This window comes from Chelonia mydas, chromosome 11 (assembly GCF_015237465.2).
Source record: "Chelonia mydas isolate rCheMyd1 chromosome 11, rCheMyd1.pri.v2, whole genome shotgun sequence".
Classification (NCBI taxonomy): Eukaryota; Metazoa; Chordata; order Testudines; family Cheloniidae; genus Chelonia; species Chelonia mydas.
The window spans coordinates 35,833,545-35,860,069 of NC_051251.2; the positions used below are offsets into that span (position 1 = coordinate 35,833,545).

A 26,525-nucleotide genomic window follows, 5' to 3' on the forward strand; every position below is an offset into this window, starting at 1 on the left:
AGATGCTGATGCTGCAGTGTCCATATTGCCATTTTTTAGTGTGCTAGCTCAAGCAGAGCTAATACGAATCTGTTTACCTGGGCTGGGAAGCATGCTTCCAGCTACAGTGTAGATATATCCTAACAGTTAACTCTGATATGTTTATTGTAACCTGAGTGATTACATACTTTCTCAAACATAGAAATTCAGTATTTGATAAGGATCAAAATGGGCTTGTTAACATATCCAAAGGTATGTTAACAAAGGTAAAATTTGTCTTTGATAATTAATTTGTTTGTATCTAGGGATGCATTGCATCACAAAGGGCAGCATATATGCTGTCCAGTATAAAATGTGGACTAAATGTAGTTCTTCGGAATACTGGTGTGCAGAGAAAGAAGTTATTGAATGCCTTGGAGGTATGCCTAGATTATAAATTGGCAGGCACAGTCTACAAGTTAGGGGACAGATGTCTTGCTCCCAACCTGACTTGCAGTATGCTGTCATCTGCAGTAACCAGGCTAATACCAAAATGTGCCCCACATATTAAACCACAAGTTAGTGTGTGGTAGTGGCCTGACTTGTGCCAGGGTGTTGTGCTGGATGCAGATAGACTGCAGTGGTTCCCAGACTTGTTCCGCCGCTTGTGCAGGGGAAGCCCCTGGCAGGCTGGGCCAGTATCTTTACCTATCGCGTCTGCAGGTTCGGCTGATCGCGGCTCCCAGTGGCCGCGGTTCGCTGCTCCAGGCCAATGGGAGCTGCTGGAAGCAGCACGGGCCGAGGGACGTACTGGCCACCGCTTCCAGCAGCTCCCTTTGGTCTGGAGCAGCGAACCACGGCCACTGGGAGCTGCGATCGGCCTAACCGGTGGACGCGGCAGGTAAACAAACCGTCCCGGCTCACCAGGGGCTTTCCCTGCACAAGCAGAGGAACAAGTTTGGGAACCACTGAGATAGAGTAATGCAACATTCTTTCGCACCCCTGTGTCATCTGCCTCATGCGAGAATAGGATTTAGCTGTCTACCTGCAAAATGGCTGTTACTGAAAGCTGCTATTTGTGTTACGGTATTTTAAACCATCCCATTTTTAGAGAGCCATTTCCGTGACTGCTTTTTTTAAGAATGTTGAACTTTTCTTGACCTGATGAATTTAGTTGTATGGTTTGACATCTTCATTACTGCAGATATTGCCTCATAAACAACCTTCTAATGTGTACTTAGTTTTATTAACATCCATATAGAATGCCACAATTAAAACGCAACATGAAAAAAACACAGACACACAGAGGGATTGAGTAATCTTTACAATATTTAGAACTTTTCTCACACATAATTTTTTCTGTTGAACATATCAGTGTTAAAATTTCCCTTCCGCAGATAATACTGACTCATTGTAAGTTTCAGTTGGGTAATTGTTTTTATATAGTTGTTGATAGAGTAATCTTGTCTGAGACATACAGGAACAGCATATTATGGAAATATATCTTCTATGACATCAAGAGTGGAAGAGTAACAGAACTCTCAGTAGGACAAGACAACTTAAAATATGTTTGTTTTGTTTCAAATACCAACTGCTATTGGTGCTGTTCATTATTTTGGTAAGCAGACTGTAAATCTGCCTACCTTAACTCATGTGATTATAATTACAGCTCTTTACAAGAAGCATACCAGATTTTCTGTGAGACGATACTAGTAAGACCCAATTTACCATCCATAAAATTCAAATACTTACCCTACATCAATAAAGACTGATAGCTAATATTCCTGGTAATTAATTGTGATACTATATTGTGTTTCTGCTTGATCATTTTGTTCTCTTCTCATCCTGGTTATCCCTAATCTTCCATTTTGAGTTATCTAACAGTCTTTAAAATATTTACAGAATAAATCTCATGTAACTTCAGTGATAAGAACTTATTCATTCTTGCAATGACCTCCTTCTGTATTAACACATTTCACAATGGATGAGTTTCTAAGCTCTTTACTTTCCTTTTACAAAAATGAACAATAGATTTTTCAAACTTCGATTTATCTTTTTAACCAATTCATAATTTTTGTTTGCTCTGCTATTGCTGCAGCATTTTTGCTATAAATGCTGCCCAGGTTGGAATGATGCAAGTAAAATCTTAATGTAATTCCACAGTGTACAAAGAGAGTATTTTCCTTGATTTTAAAGTTATTTGTTTATTGTATTATTAAGAGGTAATTTTTATGCTGTGGTATAAATTTATGTACTTGGAATATACTTTGACGTTTATCTTATTTATGGCTTTTACTGAAATTGATAATTGGTATTCACAGTAAGCCAAACTCTATGGCCCTTACTTGAGAACTATAGAATCTGGCCCTTTACTCATCAGTTTTACCATTATAGAGGCAGTATTTCACAATAGCTAAACTGCTGTGTCAAAAATGCATTTTCTGTAATTTTGCATATATTACACTAGAATACTAATTGAATTCATGTAATTATTAAATTCTGTTACTTTAATGATTTGTGTTGCACAATATCTATTTCCAGCAAATTTGATATATGTATCTTCATAAAGAATACACTGGGTGATTTCTGACCACATATCTGGGGATAGGACTCCCACTGACTCCCCCGTGAAGGTCATGGATGGACAGGAGGCCAGAATTTAGTCTTATATGCATAGGCTTGGATTTTCAAAGAAGCCTAAAGGAGTTAGGCACCCATATTCCATTGAAATAACATGCACAATACACTCTGAAATAATTTTTCACACTTGCAGGACTTCCTCTAAGCCTTGTCCATAAGGTATAGGTCATGGAAATCAAAGAAGTTAAGTCCATGTCAAGCCCTCATCACTGTAAACCTTTCCATATGTTGTTTGCTAAGCATTAAGGCCAGTGGACAGAGAACTCCTGAAAAAGTCAGCACTGCTAGAGGTGACAAGGAGAGGAGTTCAGAGATTATCCTGATCCAGCTATTTCTGTATCACTCAAGTGAGCCTGAGCTGCAGTTAACATTGTGTATTTTTGATATTGAGAAGAAAATTGTGTCTTCCATTGGGCAAGTTTAGATGAGTGAAAATCAGCTAAGTAATTTTTTTATGTCCCATAGGGTACATTCATATTGTGCATGTGAAAAGACTCTGTCCACTTCTTTGAGATACTAAGTTATCTGTAGGGTTTGGAAATAGAAGAAAGACTTGTAGAAAGAGAAAAGATCCTGAATTTATAGGAGAACATTTATCCATATATCCCTAAGAAGACAGTAAGTCTTCCTTTGGGAACACACAAGAGAACAGGTTTAGGTAAAAATAAGACAAACTGACCATTACACCTCTTTGTACAATTTGAAAATTGTAAGAAAAAAGTGATATATTTTTAGTGTTGCAGATTTCAATATCCTTGTCCAGTTTAGTACCAGACATTTCAGATACCACTACTTTATTTTAAATTAGTAGAACTAGTCACTCTGGGTTCCATCCTGACCCTAAACTGCTCACAGAATTTCCATTAGCTTCCCAGATTCTACAGACCTGTTCCAAATGGTCACTTCCCCCCACAGTCAGCGCAAAGCACCTACTTGGCAGGCTCTAGGACCATCCACTGTATCATATACACTGGGCCATTTCTCATTGATACATCTGCCCAGGATGGGTTACAGCACTTACACATTTACCTTTAAAGTTTTCTGAGTGAAGAGTTGTCTGCATCCCCCTTTCCTACAACAATACTTGAAAATGCTACTGCACCAGCGAACTTAAAATTCCTGAATATTTGAATCTGTAATCATTATTACAATTTTCCCCACAATACAGTCACTGTCCTATGAGATTTTGAAATATTTTATTTTGTAGCATTTAATCATGGACACTAGTCTCTCTGCTATGTAGTTTGGAGGTTCCTGCATTTTTTTTTTTAAGTTTGCAGCTCATCAACTAACAAAGGCCCAGTCCTGCATATAGGCTGTACACTCAAAATTTGCACTGATTAGACTGGTGTCTATCCTCTGGGCAGTAGCAAACTCTGGCATGTTAGATGCTAACTTGCTTAGCACTTTCAGACACCATTCAAATAAGGGATCTTTGTAAATCATGCATATTGCAGAAAGATTAGGTAATCTTGATTTAAGGAAACCAAGATTTCCTGAAAAGCAAAAATTCTAATACATTTATGTTTTCCTAGTGTATTTTCTTTATGCAGCATTGTTAAATATTTTGCTAGAAATAGTTTTGCTAGAAATGGAGGATTTATTTGTAAACAAGACAATATAAAATTAAATCAAAAGTAATACATCTGCTAATATAATCAAAGCGTCAAATATTATTCACTTCATACTAGTCACCCATTTGACTTCAACTGGATTACTAAAATAAAGTGATCAAATTTTGGCCCAAAGTCTGGGCATCCTAGATGGGTCAATTGTAACAGTTTTAATTGTGGGAATCAATCGATTTCATATAATTACAGTAAACAATTTGATTTCACCAATATAAGAGCTACGCTTAAAGGATTATAAATCTGACACGCCTCTTAAACTACACTGGTATAAATCTATTGAAATCAGTGGAATTACAACATCGTAAAACTAGAATACGTGAGAAGCAAATCAGTTCTCTTTAAGCCTGAAGAATGTACTATATTTTGTGTTCAGTATTAAAATATTTTATAAGCTTATGTCTGCTTTCTGTATTCACAAATTAAGATGAACAGGAGATAAAATGGTTTTCTTTTCATTAACTTTCTTTCCAAGCACTAAAAAAAGGTGAAGCTCCATAATAATAGAACATTCTTCCTTGGAATAATGCCTCTAACCTAAGCTTCAAAAGTGTCAGCGAAGTAGAGAAGGTGTCTTTAATGCTGCAATGCAGCAACCATCTGTCTAACATTAACACCACATGAGTATGTACTCTCAATCTGCTTACATCATTCCTTTTATAAAATTAGCTATTTATCAATGCAGCCATTTTACTGATGTTATACACTACATGGTAATAACATTGTAAGAAGTCATAGAACGCTGTGATAAAAACTACTTTTATTTAGTATGGTACTCACATTTGTCCGTTGATAACCATATGATATCCTAGCCTAAAAGAACAAAGTTGAAGATTTGGATTACATCACTGACTTTGGTTCATTGACACAATATTCTTATATTACAATTTTCTCTGAAAAGTGTTTGATTTCATTTCAGCTATCCTAAAAGTATGAATATCTCTGCTTACTTATGTATTAACTGGACATGTATGTGTACTGTACCAGAGTAACAAGTAGTTTCAAAATGCACAATAGACTATATAAGTGCATTGGCAAAAGAGAATGCAAAATAATGGCTATTGCTCTAAAATTAATGTGCTGTTCTTTTGAAAATCTAAAAACTTTAAAAGTACATATAAACAACTGGTAATATGTGTTTTCATGTCAATGAGATGAAAAAGTTTAAATATCAACTTTTAGATTTGACAGATTTGATAGAATGCCATCTACATTAGACATGAAAATACTGCTATGCATCTTTCTATTGGTTTGGTCATAATGTTGGGAAAATGATATGCTATCCACAGTATAATCCAGTGATACTCAGACCTCAGTGGTTCCAGAGCCAAATTAGCGATCAATTTATTAAAAAGAGCCACAGTAATGTGAATTCATTGTTTCATTTACTATAGTGCTATATACCAGATATACTTGATCATAAGTATGGTTCGTTTATAAGACAACCCCCCCAAGATGGATAAGTCAAAATGGAAAATTTTTATGACTCATTGATAAGCTGATGCTATAATTCAGGGGTCAGCAAACTTTGGCTCCCAGGCCATCAGGATAAGCTGCTGGCAGCCTGAGATGGTTTGTTTACCTCAAGTGTCCGCAGGCACGGAGGTAAATCTAAGTAAACAAAGTGTCCCGGCGTGCCAGCTGCTTACCCTGACGGGCCCGCACAGCAACTGTTGGGGAAATGTTTTTGGGGGGAGTAACCCCTGTGACCACCCCCCACATGACTACACCCCTAGCCTGGGACCCCCACACTCTCCGCATCCCTTCCCACCTTAGCTGGGGAGGGCCAGGGGAAGATGTCTCTGGCCTGGCCGGAGCTGCTCCAGTGAGCCTGATGGTGCGGCTGCCGCATGCTCTGGCAGGCCAAACCGGGTGGCGGCGCAGCAGCCTGCCAGCCCCGGAGCTGCAGTTGCTTTGGAGGCTGGGGGGAGAGCAGCGTGGCCAGAAGCAGAGAGACTCTGGCCCCGCCTCTTCCCTTCTGGCTCTGCTGGCTATGCTGCCTCTCCTTGCCCCCTCTGTTTGGGGGAGGGGCTGTGTCCGACCTCTCCCCCTCTCTATACCCGTTCATAAGCCAACCCCCTTTTCTGATGCTTCCCTTTTTTATAAAAAAAATTTGGCTTATGAACGAGTATATATGCTATTCATATTTAAACAGTATGATGGGGAAATATTTAGTTTTTATATATATGATATATCTATATATTATTCTCACAGCAAAATGACTGACTCAGTTTTATTATTTTATCAACTACAGTTAGTTGGTTAATAATATAGTAAAAACATCCTGATTGGTTGATAACTTAAACTGGTTAATATTTAGATCACAGTGTTATAATATGTGCTGCAAAAAGCTGCAAGAGACACATTAAAAAGCCACTTGTGGCTTGGGAGCCTCAGTCTGAGTATCACAGGTATAATCTACAATACAGTAACATGACTGGTATAACCTAAAAGCACAATGTACAGAGGGCACCTAATTTTAACCGTACTGAAATTTCATTTCAAAATTCTCATATGTGGTGCAGAAAATAGCCAAATTATTCTGGTGACTCCCTGTATGAAGGTATTAGAATACTTTCACTAGGAAAAAAATCCATATGATCTCATTTCTAATCTTGTGACCTTGCCTGTAGTAAAGCAATTTGTCATTACATATGTAATATGCTTTTAACTTAAGAGCTCTAAAATACATGCAGAGTATTTTGTTATGCATTACAAATATTAATTTTCTGTTTAAAATAAACGTATTGGTTAAAAAACAGTTATGTGGGCTTTTATTTACAGAAGCTAAATGCATCCAGCTCATCTGAAGGTAGTACAGTTGATATTGGACTTCCTCAAGAAGGAGAACAGCCAGAGATAGAACCTGAAGAAGCTCTTGAACCAGAAGCCTGTTTTACAGAAGGTGAGTGATGCAAATTGTTGTCTAGTGGAGTGTTTTGCTTCCATAAACTGTTCCCCACCAACAGTACTAGTAACTAGCAAGAGGGGGTATTGATTATGCTCCCAGTTCCCTTTTGCATTAGTATCCCCTTCAGAGGTGTTGCAGCAGGCATACAGCTCTGCAGGTTCCAATGGTGCCTAATAGGTGGTATTAAAATATGTTACACAAATCTTATTTTTCCTGCAAAAAGTGAGAGTAATGTGCTGAAGAATTCAGGGGGACACTTGTTTACAAACATCCCTTAGAATAACTTTAGAGTTAGTCAAATGGGTATCAGTTAATTAATGCTTCAGAATACATTGTTATCTTATTTCCGTGTCTCACAACTTAATATCACATTTACCAGGCTGTGTACGGAAGTTCAAGTGCTGTCAAGTCAGCACAGAAGATGGGAAAGGAAAAATATGGTGGAATCTTAGGAAAACCTGCTACAAGATAGTTGAACACAACTGGTTTGAGACCTTCATTGTCTTCATGATTCTCCTCAGCAGTGGTGCTCTGGTAATTGTAATGTGAAACAATTGAGATATATGTTAACATTAAGCTTTAGAACTGTGATTAATCATATAGATATCTTTAGCATAGTTTTTCTTCCACTGAAAAAAAATCCCAATTCTGAAATGTCATCGTACCTCCACAGAAGTTATCTAAAGAAACATTTGGCATTTAAAGTAGTATATATAGAAGTTCTTGATGGCTATAAATGCAACAAGCATATCTGAATATCAGTTGTATATTGAAATAGGAACGTAGATATATGAGCCACGCATCAAAATATCTTCACTTACTCTTTATCTGCTAATGACTTTTTTCTTTATTTTCCTTAAACAGAAATAGAATATGAATTGTTAGTTTCCTTCTGCTTCTGTAATATATAAATGAACTACAACTGACCCAGGATGCACCATCAGCAGGTTGAAATATCATATGGAGGTCTCAGGTGCAGAAGTGATTCATTCAAATGTTTAGTTCCAGGCTGGAATGAAAGCAGGTGTATTGCATAAACGCTTCAATAGTTAATGCTCCATACGAAGTATAGAATATACTGTACTACCTACAATTGTGCTTAAATGCATGTATTACTGGCAGGTTTGTTGCACAGGTTCCCTGACAAATGTGAACAGAGTTTTGCCTGAGAGCTGTTATAAAATCATGCTGAAGACTGCTTTGCTAGTTAATCTATATAGCTTGGTTTCATTGGTGTGGTTATCAGAAAATCCCTGTCCACAATAGTCAGGACTAGATCTTGCTTGTAGCAACTATGTTGACACATAGTTGTAGCTAACAGAGTTCAGATCCCAATGTCAACAGGTTATTATTATCTAGGGGAAAAGGAAAAGGAGTTTGAGATTCAAAGAGCTCTACTGGAGTGAGCTTTCTGGATCATCATTCATCTTGCCTGAATGTGATAATAGAGACCTTCACGGATACCAAATGTGTATCTGTACTCCGATCCACAAAAATTCTCCGTGGATATCCGCTATTCACGGATGTGGATCTCTGCGGATATAAAGCGGATATCCATGGATTTGCAGGGCTCTAACTAACAGCTCCACAGGTCACCGTGCACCAGTGATGCAAGGCTGTGCCAAACCCCCGACGCCTAACCACCCCCCACTTCTCCACAGAGACCTCCTGCCCCGCCGCCCACTCTGCTCCCACCGTACCTCTTTTCCCGCTCCAGCCAGGGAAGCTACAATCCTGGGACCTCGTGTGCAGCACTGCTCTCCAGTGTGGGGCTCAGACACCCTTACACAGCCACGACAGCTCTAATGCACTTGGCGCTTGGCTCGCCGTAGGAGCATATGTTTGCACCACCTTCTTGTAGTTTACCTTCTCTGCCCGAGCAGAATGCCCAACAAGCTATAGCCACATATTACAGCCCACTGCTGCATAATTCAGAGAGACGAGCTGGAGCCTGAGGGCTGGGTGACAGCTGCTCCATTTGGGAGAGTGTATGCTGCAGAGCCCTGTGTGGATACAAAATTTGTATCCTCATCCAAGCCACAATCCGGAGAAATGGTCCACGGATTTGCAGGGCTCTAATAATAGGCATGAAAGGAAGGAATGTGTTATAAAAAGTGAAGAAGAAATGGTGCCTCCTGTTCTAACTGGGAAGAGAAAGTATGTGTGGATAGTGGGGAAACTATGGTCTGTTATATGCATACCACCTTACAAAAAAAAGCATACTGGATATTTTTCTCAGCTCCTTTGACTTACATAGCAAATTGTTAAGTCATATAAGCACTTCATATACAAATATTTGTTCACAGGCTTTTGAAGACATATACATTGAACAGCGCAAGACTATCAAGACCATGCTGGAGTATGCTGATAAGGTCTTCACTTACATCTTCATTCTGGAAATGCTTCTAAAATGGGTGGCTTATGGTTTTCAAACCTATTTCACTAATGCCTGGTGCTGGCTGGACTTCCTGATTGTTGATGTATGTATTCTCTTTTATATACTGTGTTACAAGTCCATCATGCTCCATAATTCACAATATTATATCTCGCTTATCTTGTGTAATTGATTTTTATGCCAAACTCTCAATTTATTCCAGTGTGGAGCGCTGTTTAAAAACTTTCAGCACAATATGGCCCCAGTAGTTCCAATTTTGAAGGCAAAAATTACTGAAAGTCAACAGTAGCTTTGAACATTTTGCTGATATTCTTTGGACATTTTATTATGTTATTAATGTACATTTATACTTTTTTTTCTTCCTTTTTTCACTTTGAAAGAATGTCATTTATCATCGTGATTTTTATAATGTATGGATTTTTAATATTTGTTAACATGTTTCTTTGGGGGGGCTTTTTTTTAATACTCTAACCACAGTTGTGATAAATTCTCTACTCCTTAATCAGTATAATCTCAAAGTAAAACACAGTCCCCTGCTTTTTCCTGCAGCAGCATACCCGGGCCAGGAAAAGTCTCTTAGGGGTTGTGGGAGAATTCCCTGGGTACTATATAGAACCTATATGTGTCCTAGGTGTCACAACTCGGGCTGTCGAACGATTAAAAAAATTAATTGTGATTAATCACAGTTTTAATTGCACTGTTAAACAATAATAGAATATCATTTATTTAAATATTGATTCTGTTGCACAGCTTATCTCCTCATTCATTAGTAATGGGCTAATCCCCCCACCCATGGAACTCAAAGGCAGTCCAGTGTTGCTGGAGACTTCAGGACTAAGCTCTGCCCTTCAGCTCAGCTCACCAGATTTTCTGCCTCTGACCGTGGAAAAAGTTGACAGTTCAGTTTCTCCCGACCATTTTGTTTTAAAACCTTTATTTTACTTTTTTTTGTGCAGCTGCAACTTAGAATCTTCCTCCTCCTTCTCCTTGACCCCGGATCATGTAAATAACAACATTGGTGGACCTGACGCTGCAGTGCCTCCCTGATGAAGTCCTCTGCACCCACTTAGTTATGGCAGAGCTGTCCTGCAAACACCTGGCTTAAATCTAAGTGGTTTTCCTTATGTGAAGCAACACTTACAGAACCTAGAGAGGGTGAACTATGCCCTGCATGTTCCCAACCAGCCAGTGCCTTCTTGCACTGCCAGGGTACGGGGCTCAGAGTTGGTCCCACATGTCACATCCCCACCCTTCCCTGAGGAGTTGCAGCTCCAATACAGAAAAGCTCAATCAGGTATTTCTGAGCTTTTGGGGAAAGTGTCTAAGGATAGGGAGGAAGCTATCCAGCACAGTCAGAGGGTAAGTCCTGGAACAGAACTGAACTGGAGGAGGAAAAAAAACCCTGAAAGAATCCAGAGGCGCCCGCCCCTTCCCCCCGAGATACTGAAGTGCGGCCTCAGTTCCCTGGGGAAAGAAGCAGGGCACCTATACAGCTTCCCCTCCTCCTACTATGAATTGGGGGATTCTCTTTATACTCAGGGGTAAGTCCTACAAACGTCTAAGACTCTGGGTCCCAGAAAGGCAAAGGGAAGTATGTCCTCTGCATACTTCCCCTGAGAGAGTGTTTGCTGGGGCTTTTCTCCTGTACAGTGTCTTTTTCACAGTGTTCTGTCATGCTCACCGACCTTCCTGCACCCTGCAGCATATCCAGGCATGTGGAGAATCCTAGTCCTTGTGTTCAGGCTGCAGCCTAATAGAAGATGTGCCTGTCTGGCTTTCAGCCCAAGGGCCTTCTGCCAGGAAAAGGGGCTCAGATTTCAGGCAGCAGCGGAATGGGAATTGTGCCTTCTGATCATCAGCTATAAACCCTGCTCCGCCAAGGAAAGAGGCTCAGACTCTTTCGCTCCATCCCTCCCTTGCTCCACAGGCTGGCTCCACATTTAAGCCTTAGGAGCACTTGTTCCAGACACATGAAGATTCCACTCCCCACAAATCTGCACCTTCATGGGATTACAGTAGAGTAAGGGAGAAATCCTTTCCCACATTCAAAGAGATCCTGATCTACTGTGTAAAGCCTCAAGTGGCAGTAGGTTGCTTCTACAGTACTTACTTGGATGCTAGCCAGCCTTTGGGAACAAACTGGCAGCCTTTCTTGTTCCCAGGATATCTAGCCAGCTACTTTCACAATTGAGACCAGTCACCTCCCTCTGTTGTGTGGTCCCTATGCCAGGATGAATAGTGTACTACCTCCCCCTGAAATCAGCCAGAGGAAGAAATACCACAGATGCATCAACAAAAAATCCTTCAGGACTTTGTAAGGAGAGGGTGTCAGTCAACAGTTTGCAAGGAACTCAATATTAATAAAATAACTTCCTTTTTATTAGATGCATGTTTTCCTGTCACTGTCTCCTTTGAGGGCATCATAAGATTCAGATGAGGATATCTAATTAAACAGAGGTTAAACTAAAATGTTTATATAAAAACAAAGACATTTCATAAATTTGGGGAGCTTAAGGTTGGTACAGCAGTAGCTCCACCAATGAAAGACAGAGTCACACCTTTGGAAGGGGACTTCCTTCTAAAAGACCCCATAGACTATATGAGTGATGACACACTGCACAGCAATTTCAAAGCCTCAGCTAAAGCCATTCAGACCAAAGTCTTTTTATTTTTATTTTATTTAGTAAAGAAAACCTATTTTGTGGCAAACAAGTGGCTCATTGTCTAGAAGTATGATACTTGCTCGGAGCGAGACATTTCTGGTTCTCTCTTGGTCAAACCCTTGATGTGATTTGTGACAATGAATAGATTCTGACTTGGTAGCTATAAGTCAGCCATGTTATACCCATAAATAGCCATAGTTTATCCTAAATGGATATCTGTTCATTCAAACTTATTGCAAGGAGCTATCTGGCTAAACATTAGAGAAAGTAGTAGCTGAGATTGCAAAGAAGCCTCAACCCACACTTTTAGAGCCAGCATAGCAACTCCAAGGATATCCTTGAAGGGAGTATTACCCTGGCAGAGGGAAAAATCTGGAGCAGAAGCCTCCAAGGAAACCTTGATAAACTTTCCTCCAAATCAACAAAATCCTCATCATAACAAAGACACAAAGAACATTTGTGTATGAGACCTCACAATTCCTGTCCAAGACTTGTCCTTCTGATTCACCCTCTGCACCCAGAGTTCTCAGTGGCTGTAGTTCTCACAGCAAGGCAAAGGTTGCACAATATGCACCTATAACCACGCATAGACAACATGCTAATCAGTATGAACAGAGAAACAGACCCATTCATAAATGAACAGCTGCTGGAAAGGATTCATAGCCACCAGTTCTTGAAAACCAAGAAGAGTTTTTGATCCTAATGCAGAGAATTGCTCTCCAAGATACCAAAAGAGACATGGGTATGGTAATAATTTTACCATAATGGTGAAGATTAGCAAAGATCTAAAATTACATTGCATCAATCATTTCCGGAGGGATAAGTTCTCTCCAATGGCTAGGATTATTGGTGCCATGCATCAACTTCATCCCTTGAGTGAGTTTCTCAAAATGTACCTGCTGAAATTCCTTCCGAGGACATAGGATCGTGCACTTGATACAGTGCAAAATTAGGTGTCATTCTCAGACTGCATTTCAATGTCCCTTTGTTGCCAGATAAGGACAAACAAAATGCTGAAAGCCAAGCCAACTTTCACTCTAGAACTTAGCATACTCAATATGGAGAAATTTCCAATGTTTTATAGTACACATGCTTTTGGCTAACTTCAACACCTCTATTGAGTGTCTTCAAAAAAAGAAAAAAAAACCCACACATGACCATATGGGCTCAGAACAGTGGCCCACCAAGTTCAGTCTGTGACAGTGACCAGTACTAACTACATCAGTAGAAGATGCAAGAAACCACGTAGTGGGCAATTATCGTACTTGCAGAGGAAGCCTCCTCTTACCTCCTCATGACAGATTGGCTTATGATTGAGGCATGCATGTTTATATCACTTCCAAAACCAGAGAGTAACCAGAGGTCAAAGGTTCTCTGTGGCAATAGAAATAATGTCCTGGGTAGAAAAGAATCTGCTGCCTTTCAAGATAGTTCATGTAAAGGATACAGAAAAGAGGAAAAGAGAGAGTTGTGGTCCTCCTCCTAAACCTCCACTAGCCAAGAAGGTACTTTGTAATTGATAAATAGCTACATTGTACATGCAAGAAACACACTGCTTTTGTTAAAAGGAAAATGCTATTCATGTAGGTCCACAAACCTTTCTGATCAAGATAAATTCCTCTTTTCACAATTCCTGAGAAATAGTTCTCCCATCATTTTTTCCTAATCCTTGGAAGGTTGTGGCAAGAATGCACTCTCAAGCTAGATCGCTAAAGATACATCTGAAGCATATGGAATACATACGCCTATTGTATCCTGTTAATCTCCTTCTATCTGAAATGCCAAGGCCTTAGGGCCTCAAGGTTCCTACAGGCAAGATGTAAATATCTGGCACTAGTTGGCATGCTAGGCATCTGAGAAACTATTTACAGAAATCTCGGGGGCAGGGTGGGGGGCAAGGAAGTATATGAGCCTCATCTGAGGAAGATTTGCAAAGTAATTTTCCATTCCTTCACACAGGCATTGTTTCGTATGAGGGTGCTACTTGGTTGGTTCCCACATAACTCCTTAGTTTATAAAGCTCTTGCTTTATATGGCAGTAACTTCCTTTCCTGCCTGTTGTTCTACTATAATAGTTCTTTCCCTTCCTACTTCTGGGATTCATTGCTCACTACTTCCCATTAGTAATGAATGAAGAGAAAAGCTGTGTAACGGAATGAGAAATGTTTTACCTGATGAATTTATGTCTGTTAGCCATTTGTCCCTGAATTCAACCCACCTTGGTAGACTGGTAAATGACTGGAATATAAATTGAAATTGTTCTCTAAAAGGAGTCTTAGACTTATATTTTCTTAAGGTCAATTTAATATGTCATATCAAGTTTGTCTTAATGCTAATAATTGGTTACTGGAATGTTTCTTTGTCTGTGGAAGAACTCTTCTGGTGACCAAAGCTGAAGGACAAAATTTAGTTCTGTATCCTCCAGCAGCTACATCGGACCATTTCCAAATTCCACAGATTGGGGGGAGGGGAGGATTAGCCCATTAGTAATGAATTCAGAGAGAAGTTGCTAACAGAAAATTATCAGATAAGAAATTTCTCATTTGTCAGTCTTCAACAATGCCAAAAATTCTGAACAGCTCTGCTAGCAATGGCTCTTGAGTGAGACACTTTGGATACTAGAAAGTCACTATTGACTGTGGGCCAAATTAATCCTTGTCTATTGTGACTGTTTACACCATGTCTGTATTTGGTCCTTGAGAGTTTTTGGATTACTGTCAAGATCTGTGGACTTTCTGAAAAGTCCTATCCTAAACTGGCAGTTCAAATTCAGATGCATTTTTGGAGGTTCTTTTTATCTGTATGACTTCATTTCCACTGAATATTGAGAATTATGTGTGAACTTATAAAGCATTTATATCCTTGTGCCAACAGGATTTCAATGACAGGTGTCATGTAACACACTACTGTTCTACTTTGGGTGACTTAAAAGATCTCTTCTAGGTTATAGAATGATTCCTGGAGAAAGAGATACAACCTTCGTTCTTCTTGGGAAGTTCATGGCACACACCATTCCTTGCGTATGTATAGGAGGATATACAAGATGAATGAGCATTATTGCTTTTCTGTTTTTATGTAGGTCTCTTTGGTTAGCTTAACAGCTAATGCCTTGGGCTACTCAGAACTTGGTGCGATTAAATCCCTTAGGACATTAAGAGCTTTGAGACCTCTAAGAGCCTTGTCACGATTTGAAGGGATGAGGGTAAGACAAAATGAAAGAACCTGAAATAATGCATGCCTAAAAAGAAACCATGCATGCAGAATGGGGAATCACAAATCCATGCAGAAATGTTGCACTATTATCTTATGTCTTGCATATTTATCACTAACAGATAAGCAAAAGGCTTCAGTTGCTTCTGTAAATTCATATGATATAACATACATTAATATGCTCATGTAGGTTATTTTACCTCCCACCTGATTTGGAATTTTCCTGTAGGTCTCTAGGACTTATCAACTGCATGGATGTATTGTGAATTCCTAAAACTATAGTACAGTACTAAGTTAAAGTTGAATTGATCCCATATAATTCCCACCTCATGTGTTGTAATGTGTTTTTGTTAGAAGTTTGGATCTTTGTGTTTTCATTACATAAATTTGCCCTAAGAACATAAGAACGACCATTCTGAGTCAGACCAATGGCTCATCTAACCCAGTATCCTGTCTTCTGACAGTGGCCAATGCCAAATGCTTCAGAGGGAATGAATGGAACAGACAATCATTGAGTGATCCATCCCCTGTCGTCCACTCCCAGCTTCTGGCAAACAGAGACTAGGGACACTCAGAGCATGTGTTTGCATCCCTGGGCATTTTGGTTAATAGTCATTGGTGGGCATATCCTCCATGAAGTTATCTCGTTCTTTTTTGAATCCTGTTATAGTTTTGGCCTTCACAACATCCCCTATTCCACAGGTTGTGTGAAGAAATATTTCCTTTGTTTGTTTTAAACCTGCTGCCTGTTAATTTCATTCGGTGACCCCTGGTTTGTGTGTTAAGTAAAGGAGTAAATAACAGTTCCTTATTCACTTTCTCCATACCAGTCAATATTTTATAGATCTCTACCATATCCCTTCTCAGTCATCTCTTTTCCACGCTGAAAAGTGCCAGTCTTTTTAATCACTCCTCATGAGAAGTTGTTCCATATGCTAACAATTTTTGTTGCCCTTCTCTTCACCTTTTCCAATTCTAATATATCTTTTTGAAATGGGGTAACCAGAACTGCACATAGTATTCAAGGTGTGGGTGTACCAGGGATTTATATAGCGGTATTATGATATTTTCTGTCTTATTATTTATTCTTTTCCTAATAGTGCCTAATATTCTATTAGCTTTTTTGATTGCCACTGCACATTGAGTGGATGTTTTCTGAGAACTATCCACAACGACTCCAAGATCTCTTTCTTGAGTGGTAATAGCTAATTTAGACCCCATCATTTTGTATGTATAGTTGGGATTGTGTTTTCCAATGTGCATTACTTTGCATTTATCAACATTGGACTCATCTTCTGTAGGTTCATCTGAAAATCAATCTACAAAACAATTTAATATCTTTGATGGTCTTTGAACCATTTATCAAACTAATTGTGAAGCTTCTTAATTTCTTCAGCACAGCTCTGTGACATCAATTTTTCTAGGGTATTTGTTGATGTCAGACTGCCTGGTGTGGCTCATGACCATGCATGCCAATCTCAGGGCTGACTATTACGAACCCAGGCCAGGGCCGGCTCTAGGTTTTTTGCCACCCCAAGCTCCGAGAGCACAACTGTCCAAGGGGGAAAAAAAAGGGGGGGGGGTGGCTGGAATGCCGCCCAAGCAACAAACAAAACAAAACAAAAAGGATGGCTGGAATGCCGCCCCTGGAATTGTGCCACCCCCAGCACGTGCTTGCTTTGCTGGTGCCTAGAGCTGGTCCTGATCAGGGCACAAACCCCAAACTGGTTGTGTGTTCTATAATTAGATTTGACCAACCAAGTGTCAGGTGTGAACTCCTCAAGCACTATAACAACCTTGTACCTTTGGGCATTCCAGTCTATCTTGCCCCCCCCCCCCCAGGAAAGCCTGCCTTTGTGATAAATGGTCCTTCCAGCAAAAATGACAATAATATTTAGGTTACTCCCAGTCCCAAAGGACCAGTCACTTACTCTAGGTCAATTGTACCATAGATCTCACACCACAGACTATGTTTATAGCCAATCCTATAATGAACTAATTAACCATTTATTAAGTAGGAAAAAGAAATGAGAGTTATTTACAAGGTTAAAGCAGGTAAACATGTGCACACAAATGTGTTGCAGTCTTAGAGTTCAAAAAGTAATAGAAGCTGCTGTAATGTGCAAGTTCTACATGTCCTTTAGGTCTAACCCATGCTAAGCATCTTGGGGATCCATTATGCTTAGAAACATTGCCCTCTCCAAATTCCAAGCAGGATAATGGTCACGGATTTTTATTCCATTTCCCCAGAGTTCAAACTGTGGTGGGTTGAGGGTTTGTGCATGTCCCCTCTTCGTTTGTGTGTGGAGCAATCAACAAAGCCTTTTGTCCACTGATGTTCCACAGTGGTTCGTATGGTGTCTATAGGCCGTCTTTTGTTGGGCTGGAGATGACATCTCTTATGGAAAACTAGCATTTCACACTTGGTAATGCTTCTCTCTTGACTATGGGGATGTCCAGTTTCATAGCAAACACTTTTACAGTTAAAAAACAAACCCTTAATTACCTTATAACTTGGGTTATAACATGGATATTGTAAGTAAGATTAATGTATGCAGCAGCTTACAAGCATTTCATAAATTCCAAACACTAAACACATTCTTATAAACTTTACATATATTTTAATAATGTTAACACATAGGTGATCCAAACTGGTTTTCTGCTATGCATCTGTCAGTGTTCAGTGAGGCCTAGGCATGACCTGGCACCTGGTCTCCCAGCATCACAGTTGACAAGTCAGAAAGTTTAAAAGTTCACCCCAAGAGTTGTCTGTGAAAAAGTTTGCACCCACCCAATATATATTTTAAATATCTGAAAATATTGTATCTTGTGTTGTGACTTCAAGCAGTTGTTGCAGGAAGAGGTTTGTCTTGTCGAGCAAACCTTCCACAAACTTTCCCAGCCAACTGTTTTGAAACTCTGTTCTGACTCTGCTCAGACTGGCTAGAACATACACTTACTTTTGATAGAAATGTATTCCTCTGCACCTCCAGAGACACGCTGGAACTGAGGAGCCCCAAGGACCTTATGCTCCTTACTTCAAACCTAACAGATCTTTTCCATCTATAACTTTGGTTATGTCTAACTATACTGGAAAAGCACATGTCCTCAATATTTTCACTAAAATGATAATCCATAAAATACTTATGATTGTTAAATAATAAAATGTTTTATATGTGCAATAAGGAGCTACAGTGGAAGAGTAAAGAATAGCAGGGGAAAGCACTGCCTTTCATAAAGGATTGAATCTGACTCTGAACCCCATGCTACCTACACTGTTGTAAATTCTTCCTAGATCACTATTATTTGAATACAGTCTACTGACCTGATCACTGTCTACTAGTATCTACATGGGGAAGAGATTTCTGATGGTAAAAAAATAGCATAATGAGATCCAGTGGCTGAACCTAGATAAATTCAGACTAGAAACAAGGTGCAATTAACAGTGAGGTAATTAACCACTAGAATAAATTATCTATGGACATGATGGATTCTTCGTCACTTGAAGTCTTTAAATCAAGGCTGAATGTCTCAGATAGATCAAATTCAAATGATGGGATTGATGAAGAAATTACTGAGTGAGGTTCTATGGCTTATGTTATGGGGAAGTTCAAACTATATGTCATAATGGTCCCTTCTAGCCTTAAAATCTGTGAATCTATGAAATAGCAATATTACAGTACAATATTATTTACCAATGAGCATAATTGATACTTACTTCCAGTGAGCATTAATATAGTTTTATTTATATTTGTGCAGGAAATTCCGCTCTACACATTTTAAAAGTCTGCCAAGTTATTCTTTATAGCCCAATTTACCACACATCCCTGATACAGTGCGGACCAGCAAGGCCCATTGAGTCACAGAAGGGATTCACCTTGAAGGAGGCCATGTGGTGTTTCCACTAACACTTTCTGTCAATGTTCTTGCTGGAAGGAAGAAACTTTAATTTACAGATGAGTCATCATGCAAACTGCAGTACACTTAAGGCTTGTGCTGACTCATGAAGTGGCTATTCCTACTTCATGACCAGCATCATTCATTGCTGATCAGTGTTGGCCCTCCACTGTCTTCTTTTTTGTTTGGTCAGTGACCTCTTTCTGCGCTGATGGTTTGTTTTCCCAGGAGAACTTTTTGCTGCCAGGAACTTGTCCACCAGTTTTTACACTAATGGAAGACAGGATGTATCTAGCCCAATATTTTCCTTGATGCTTTGTTTTGCATTTTGTGCTTTGTCAAAGATTCATAATTTGAGCTGGTGCTATAGCTTCAGGACTCACACTGAAAAAGGAAAAAGTAGGTCATCTGTGGAAATGCAGCAATTATGGAAGGAAAACACATGACTGGGCATGCAACTGTGAGAGAGAGAGAGAGAGAGAGAGCTACACCTTGGGTGTAATGAGATAAAATGCCTGAGGCCAAATGCCTTCCCCACATAACAGATCCTTTATATCTTCATAATGATTCTCCCTGATGCATGGAATTATTATGCTTATGAAATGGCGCAGTCCTATTTTTAAGTGAAAATGTCAATGGTCATGAGATCTTAAAAGATTTGGTTAAGAATATGCTTAATTTTTTAAATATCACTTAAAATGTTGGAAAGTATTTCAAAATATCTATAACTTGACCAAATCCTTCACCCTCTTATTTTTACAGCCAAAATGCCCACCTAAATCAATGGGAGCTACCTCTGAATGAGTCCTAAAGGTCTCTGATCACTGATTTCAGATATGAAATTATTTCAACATTATTGCTGAACTGTTAATTTCCATAGGTCTGAATACCCCTCTGTGACATCCCACAGGGTAAAATCTGGACTGTAGAATTGTTGTGCGCCCTTAATTCTCCAGTCTGGTGTATACTATGCTGTGTGAGCTGCCACTGTGTCCACTCACCCCAGCCTCTAGCATACAAGTCATCCTTCACCCCTAGACATATACCAGAGTGCTATGCCCAGCCACTCTTGAATTATATATAGGGCAACCCCCACATATCCCCTGCACTCCAGAAATGTACTGCTTTGTACTGCTCAGCTACTTACTGAGCAATACAAGCTCATAAAGTCTGTTATTTTATCAAAGAAAATGAATATGCACCATCCCTTATTAACCTGAGTAAATTCCCCAAGCCCTTCAGCCAAAGATACACTGATTTAGATAAAACATCAAAACAAGTTTATTAACTACAGAAAGATAGAGTCTACGTGATTCTAAGTAGTGTAGGCATAGTAGATCAGAACTGGTTACAAAAAGAAATAAAAGATAAAAACTGCAAGCTGTTTCCTAAATTTTACCAAGGCTAAATTAGAAGCACACAACTTTTCTCACCCATCTGGACGTTGCAGGCAGTTCACAGTTCTTAGTACACAGGCAGGGGTCCTTTCCCAGCCTGGGACCAATCTTCTACAAGCAATCTTGGTTCAGTAGAGATGTGGGAGGAGAGAGGTGGCTGGGGGCCTTCGTTCCCCCTTTTCATATCCTGACTCTTTTTACTGGAAAAGGCCCCATGAGTTAGCAAGGTGCTCTGCACTCAGTCGTTCACACATGAATTGCTAATTCTTGCTTGCACCTTCTGTATACCTGCAGTTCCAGGTGTCTCCAGGAAAGACATGCCAGCCCTTTGTTTATAATTCTTTTGTTATTTGTAAAGAACTAGTCTGTGGGCATTCTCCAGACTCACATGGTTCAGTAATAAACATATAGCAAAATTTCATAACTCCATATACACTCATGATACACACATGTTAACAGGACAGTAATACTCGTCAGACTATGACTTTTCCAATGATACCTCACAAGGCATACTTGTAACAGATTTATCATAATTTTGTAAAAGTGGTAACCCTAGTAGTGTAGACTGTCACACCCTCCCAAGGGAAAAGCCCTGCCACTCTACACCCATATCACCAACCAAGGAGAGAGTTCTGCTGGAACATTGTGGGAAGGCTGAAGAAGTGGCTGCCACACATCTATCCAGTATGGGACTGGGGAAAGTCCTGACATAATCCTCTATGCCCTACTGGTGAATGACAAAGTCTCTTGTTATTCTGATTTATATTAATGATTTACATTAGCAATTTCCAATTATGTTTTGTAGTATGTTTTTCTTCTTTTTTAACCATACTATTTTGATTTTAAATTACCAGATGTCATACTAGAAATCTTTGATTTTCTTAGAATTTGTACTTTTTACTGTTATGAGTGTAAACTTGTTGACATCAACAAACAAATTAGTGCTAGAGAAAGGATAGGGTCAAGGACCACTTTAACTTACCTGCAGATGCATGCAAGTGGTGAGGCTAACTAGTTATGTCATAAACATGTAGCTCCCCAAAAGAAACATATAGGATTGGTGGGTGGGGAGCCATGAAGGCATAGCAAATGCCATTGCCCAGTATACTTCCCCTCCTCCCCAAAGCCCATGAGATATAATGCCTTGTACAGGCACAATATTCCCAAGCCAGTGGTTTTCTCTTTACCCAAACATTCAAGGACTGTATTTGGGCCCCAGAAACTGTTTTAAATTAGTTGTAAAATTAATTATCTATCTAGGTCATTTCTCATTTTTGCCCTTTTATGCAGATCAAAAAATTTAGGCCAAATTTCCTTAAACTACAGTTCTCACCTACATATTATGTGTTCCAGTGAGAAACAAATAACACACTTGTGTTAGAAGAAAAGGTTTTCACAGTTACTGATATAGACAGCATTTTGAATTTTTAACTTTTCTTATTTTAGTTTTAGATAATTTTTGGTTTTGGCAAAGTAATATTCCATAAATTATGATAATTATTATAAATGGATTCATACCAAAAGTCCCTTTATTTTATAGAGACTAAAAATGAAAATATCAGTGCTATCAGTATAAATAATGGCTATAATATTAATAATAATAATAATGTATGTGTGACATCAAATTAGGCACAATATTGTCAATACTAGAAAACAATCCACAACATATGAAATCTTAATATATCAATAAATACACTCTCTATCATTGAGTATAACCACCTAAGTAATTTTAGCAATTTATAATTACAATTGATAATTTCTGGAGTGAACATAATTATTTTATTAATGCTGCATTATTTGTTTTCCATCTCAGGCTTTGAAGTCACATTACTACATTTTCATACAGTGAAGGATTGTAGCAATGTGGCTCCAAAAAAAAAAAAGAACTTCAGTTGTAAAGCTAAATATGGACAAATGGGCAAAAAACACTGACCCTATACAACAAATGCTGACTGTATCCAGAGATGCATTGATTAAACAGGGTTTCAGGTTTTATGCAAGCCTGACAGCTGGTAGATTTTGCTTTTGATAGAACGTCTGTAGAACCTTTGTTCTGTCCATTGTTGTAAACCATTTTTTCCCTCAGAATTGTGATCTGTTTTGTGTTCCTTTTGCCATGTTACAGTAAGCCAATTGTGGGAACAGACAAACACCCCCCGGTCTAGGCTTCTTTGCTTTGGATGTGATTGCAGAACCTATGTTTAATGGCAACTGGAACAAATAAAGGACTGCTCCCAGTGGCCGCAGTTTGGACCCAGAACTCATTAGATTGCTTTTTTGATTTACTCAGCAGACTGATTGGGCCCTGACTCACATACTGAAAAATGTCTTTTCCCCAGTACCAGAATCCCTGTGGGAAATGACAGTTAATCAAGACTGTATGAACTCTTATTACAGATGATAGGATCAAGCCTGAAAATGCATGGAGACTTTTATTTTATATTTCATTTAACTTGGACAATGAGCCTTTCCTTTGAATTGGTCCATCATATTCCCACTCAAAAACCTCTAACTAGTTCATTACTTTTCCCCATTTACTAAAGTGTTTTAATTACTAGGATGCAAACAGAGCTTCTGCTATGTGTAATCCAAACTGTAACACCATAAAGATTTCCTTCTTCCATTGTAGTATTGTTATTTAGCACAAACAACCAGCTCATGTGGAGAAGAAATATCAATAAGGCTTACATATTAAATATTATACACTATTTCTAGCCTATCTTTGCATGTAAGTGATAAATCCAAGTTTTTCACCAGAAAACTGAAAATGGCTACAAAAGCCATAAGATGCTATCAGAATTAGAAAAAGCAACATGTTTTCTGAGATAGTTTCCTAGAAAATTATTGTAATTTTCCCCTTTACTTCAAAAAGTACCCATGTGCTGAAGTCTCCTTTGATGCTCATATGGGCTCTCAACAGTGTATAGAAGGGTATCAAACTTTTCCCAGCTGAGGGCTGCAGTGGCAGCTTATCAGGAACCCATGAGCTGCACCAAATTTCCTGAAAAAGGAGCAAATTACAGCTGACCCATCTTTAATGTATCTGAGCCATCTCTTGATGCAACACACCATCTTGATCCAAACTGCCAGACTTCAGCTAATAATACATTTCTGTTATATGCCAGAGAGGAATGATAAGACACAACCCTGGACATTTTTAGATATAGGTTCTAGTTCTGGATCTGCCAAAGAATTTTTATGTAAGCCTTGAGTAAGTAACTTAACATCTGTGCCCCAGTATCCTCATCTGTAAATAATATTTAGCTAGGGATATTGTAAGGCTAATTATTGGTCTTTGTAAAGTGCTTTGAGGAAAGATGCTGAAATAATTTTTTTTAGGTCTGTTCACCTATAATCTCTGCGTATTTCATTTTGATTTGCGCTCTGATGATGTTATTCCTACTTAATTAATAGAATTCTAAAAGTTTGAGGTGGAAAAGAGCTATCCCATCATCAAGTCCATTTCACTGCCAATGCAAAATTGTTTCCATTATACCTTTTTTAACCTGGACAATGAGCCTTTCATTTTAATGGGCCCATCATATCCCTGCTCAGAAACTTCTGACTAGTTCACTGTCTTTCCCCTTTTCTAGTGTTTTGTCCAATAAACTTTTAAGTGTACCAGGCAAAGAGACTTCCTCCATTTCTTTTGGACACTATTCCACATCTTAATAGATTTTACCATCAGGAAGGTACTCTTAATTTCATCCTGTGATAGCCCTCTAGGTGGGGGGGTTACACCAGAGCCACTATTAATTACCTCTTTCTTGCGTGCCACAGTGTATCTGCCTGGAAGCCCAAAATTGCACTGACAGTTTTGCTGCCAGTATCATTGGCCTTTTTTGCTGCTCTCTTTTCTATCTTAGCGTTTTAATATCATAGTGCTAACTCATGTCTAATTTTCTGTCCACAGTCATCGCTAGTACTTTCAGCATTAATGCTTTTCAAATTTCTCCACCACTTCAAATATCTGAGTTTCATATTATTTTTCCCAAAATACATTACCATACATTTCTTAAATTAAATGTCATTTTGCTATTTTTGGCCCATTTTAAAAATATTTCTAGGTCTCTTCATATTACTTCTTTATCCTCACTAGCATGTGCATCTGCTCTCAATTTAGTATCAGCTTTGTTAGCATGATTAGTATGCTCCTCTTCAGGATTATTAACAAGGGTTTAATATAAGATCACACCTAATAACAATTGCCATAGTACCCACTAGACATCATCTACCCAATTCATATGTTGTTACTTATTCTTTCATCATATTATTTCATTAGGGACAGACATTAGTTAGACTTACAGATCCATATCATATGGACTGACTAATTTGCATATGTTCACATTTATCAAATATTCTCTTAGCTGATCTTTTTTCTTTAGGTGTTTTACAAAATCTCTCTTATTTTCTAGCAGTCTGATCCAGCTGCCATTGTCTTTCCATTGACTTCTGTAGCAATTGTTTGTTTCTTTTCTTTATTATTCCGGTTTACAGACAGATTTTTTACAAGTGTTAATTATCTTAACCCTTTTTTCAATCATTATTAATCTAAACATTAAGTAAACCCACCTCATCCTTTTTAGTGGCCCTACTTTCTCCCTACTGTTTTTTTTTTACCCTGGCATATTTGTAAAAGCCCTTAAATACTTTGGCTAACAATAACCCATTCTTACATGTTGCTACATTTGGGCCTGATTCTGTTCCCACTGAAGTCAAGTATATAAATAAGAATAAAATAAAGAATAAAGAATAAAATAAAGTCTCCTCCTCTAAGTCTTAACTGTTGCTGAGTATTCTTGTTTGGGTACCTACCTGCTTTTCCATTTGTATTAATTACCACCATACTTCCTTAACATGTTCATATTAATATTCTGACTTCTCCTAATTTCCTATTTATTTAAAATTAATTACACTCAGTGACAATGTTGTTTAGATTGAATTTTGAAATGGACTGCTTCTCCAACTAAACACATAATATACACTTTGATTTTGCTCTTTTTAATGTAAAGGTTGCTACTGGTCTTTTGAAGAATAATGCATGAATAAATAAGAAAAGAAATGTGTGCACAGATTTTAGAGTTACATAAATTAAACAATCTTAAAGAATTAAATCTTCATGTTTTTTTCTATTTTTGCTACGTCCTTTTCATCAATTAGTTCTTCATGTCATCATTCTTTCTTTAAACCTATGATTGCTACATTTTTATAGATTTTCCTTTATGTCTGTGTTTAACATGTATCTCTTTTTTTCTTTTATTAGAGTATTCAAATTAAGGCAACATCCTACCACTATCAGGTTTTTATTTATTTTATACTTTTTTTCCTTTCTACCTAGGTGAAGTTTGTTCATCTTTTGGTTGTTAAATTAATTTTATGAGTTACTTTCACCAATTGAAAAGCAGAGTGCAAACAGAATTAAAATACTGTATTACATTTTAAGAAAGGTTGATTAAAATTGATAAAATATCTAATTATTTTATTGCTATACATATTCTTACACTTTTTCCACTATTTTCCTTTTATTTATATGCTAGGTCGTTGTGAATGCCCTCTTAGGAGCAATTCCATCCATTATGAATGTGCTTCTTGTTTGTCTTATATTCTGGCTAATCTTCAGCATCATGGGAGTAAATCTGTTTGCTGGCAAATTCTACTATTGTGTTAATACCACAAATGATGAGAGGTTTGATATCAGCCAAATCAACAATTATAGCCAATGTGAGGACCTCATAAACAACAATGAAACTGCCAGATGGAAAAATGTTAAAGTAAACTTTGATAATGTAGGACTTGGCTATCTTTCTCTGCTTCAAGTAGTAAGTG

General features: G+C 38.4%; 1 protein-coding gene across 4 annotated transcripts in view; it reads left to right on the forward strand.

Moving 5' to 3' along the window:
- The window catches only part of LOC102940288 (sodium channel protein type 2 subunit alpha), a 124,267-nt gene that overhangs the window by 85,923 nt on the left and 11,819 nt on the right, over positions 1 to 26,525 (forward strand). For 2 of the 4 annotated variants that reach the window (XM_043525358.1, XM_043525357.1), the window contains exons 18-23: positions 7,011 to 7,131; positions 7,517 to 7,671; positions 9,444 to 9,617; positions 15,275 to 15,397; positions 25,963 to 25,998; positions 26,237 to 26,518. In XM_043525358.1, the coding sequence (XP_043381293.1) occupies positions 7,011 to 7,131; positions 7,517 to 7,671; positions 9,444 to 9,617; positions 15,275 to 15,397; positions 25,963 to 25,998; positions 26,237 to 26,518 (891 nt within the window). The remainder of the gene's footprint in view (positions 1 to 7,010; positions 7,132 to 7,516; positions 7,672 to 9,443; positions 9,618 to 15,274; positions 15,398 to 25,962; positions 25,999 to 26,236; positions 26,519 to 26,525) is intronic. The other 2 variants (XM_007056630.4, XM_043525359.1) reach the window with 1 other exon arrangement.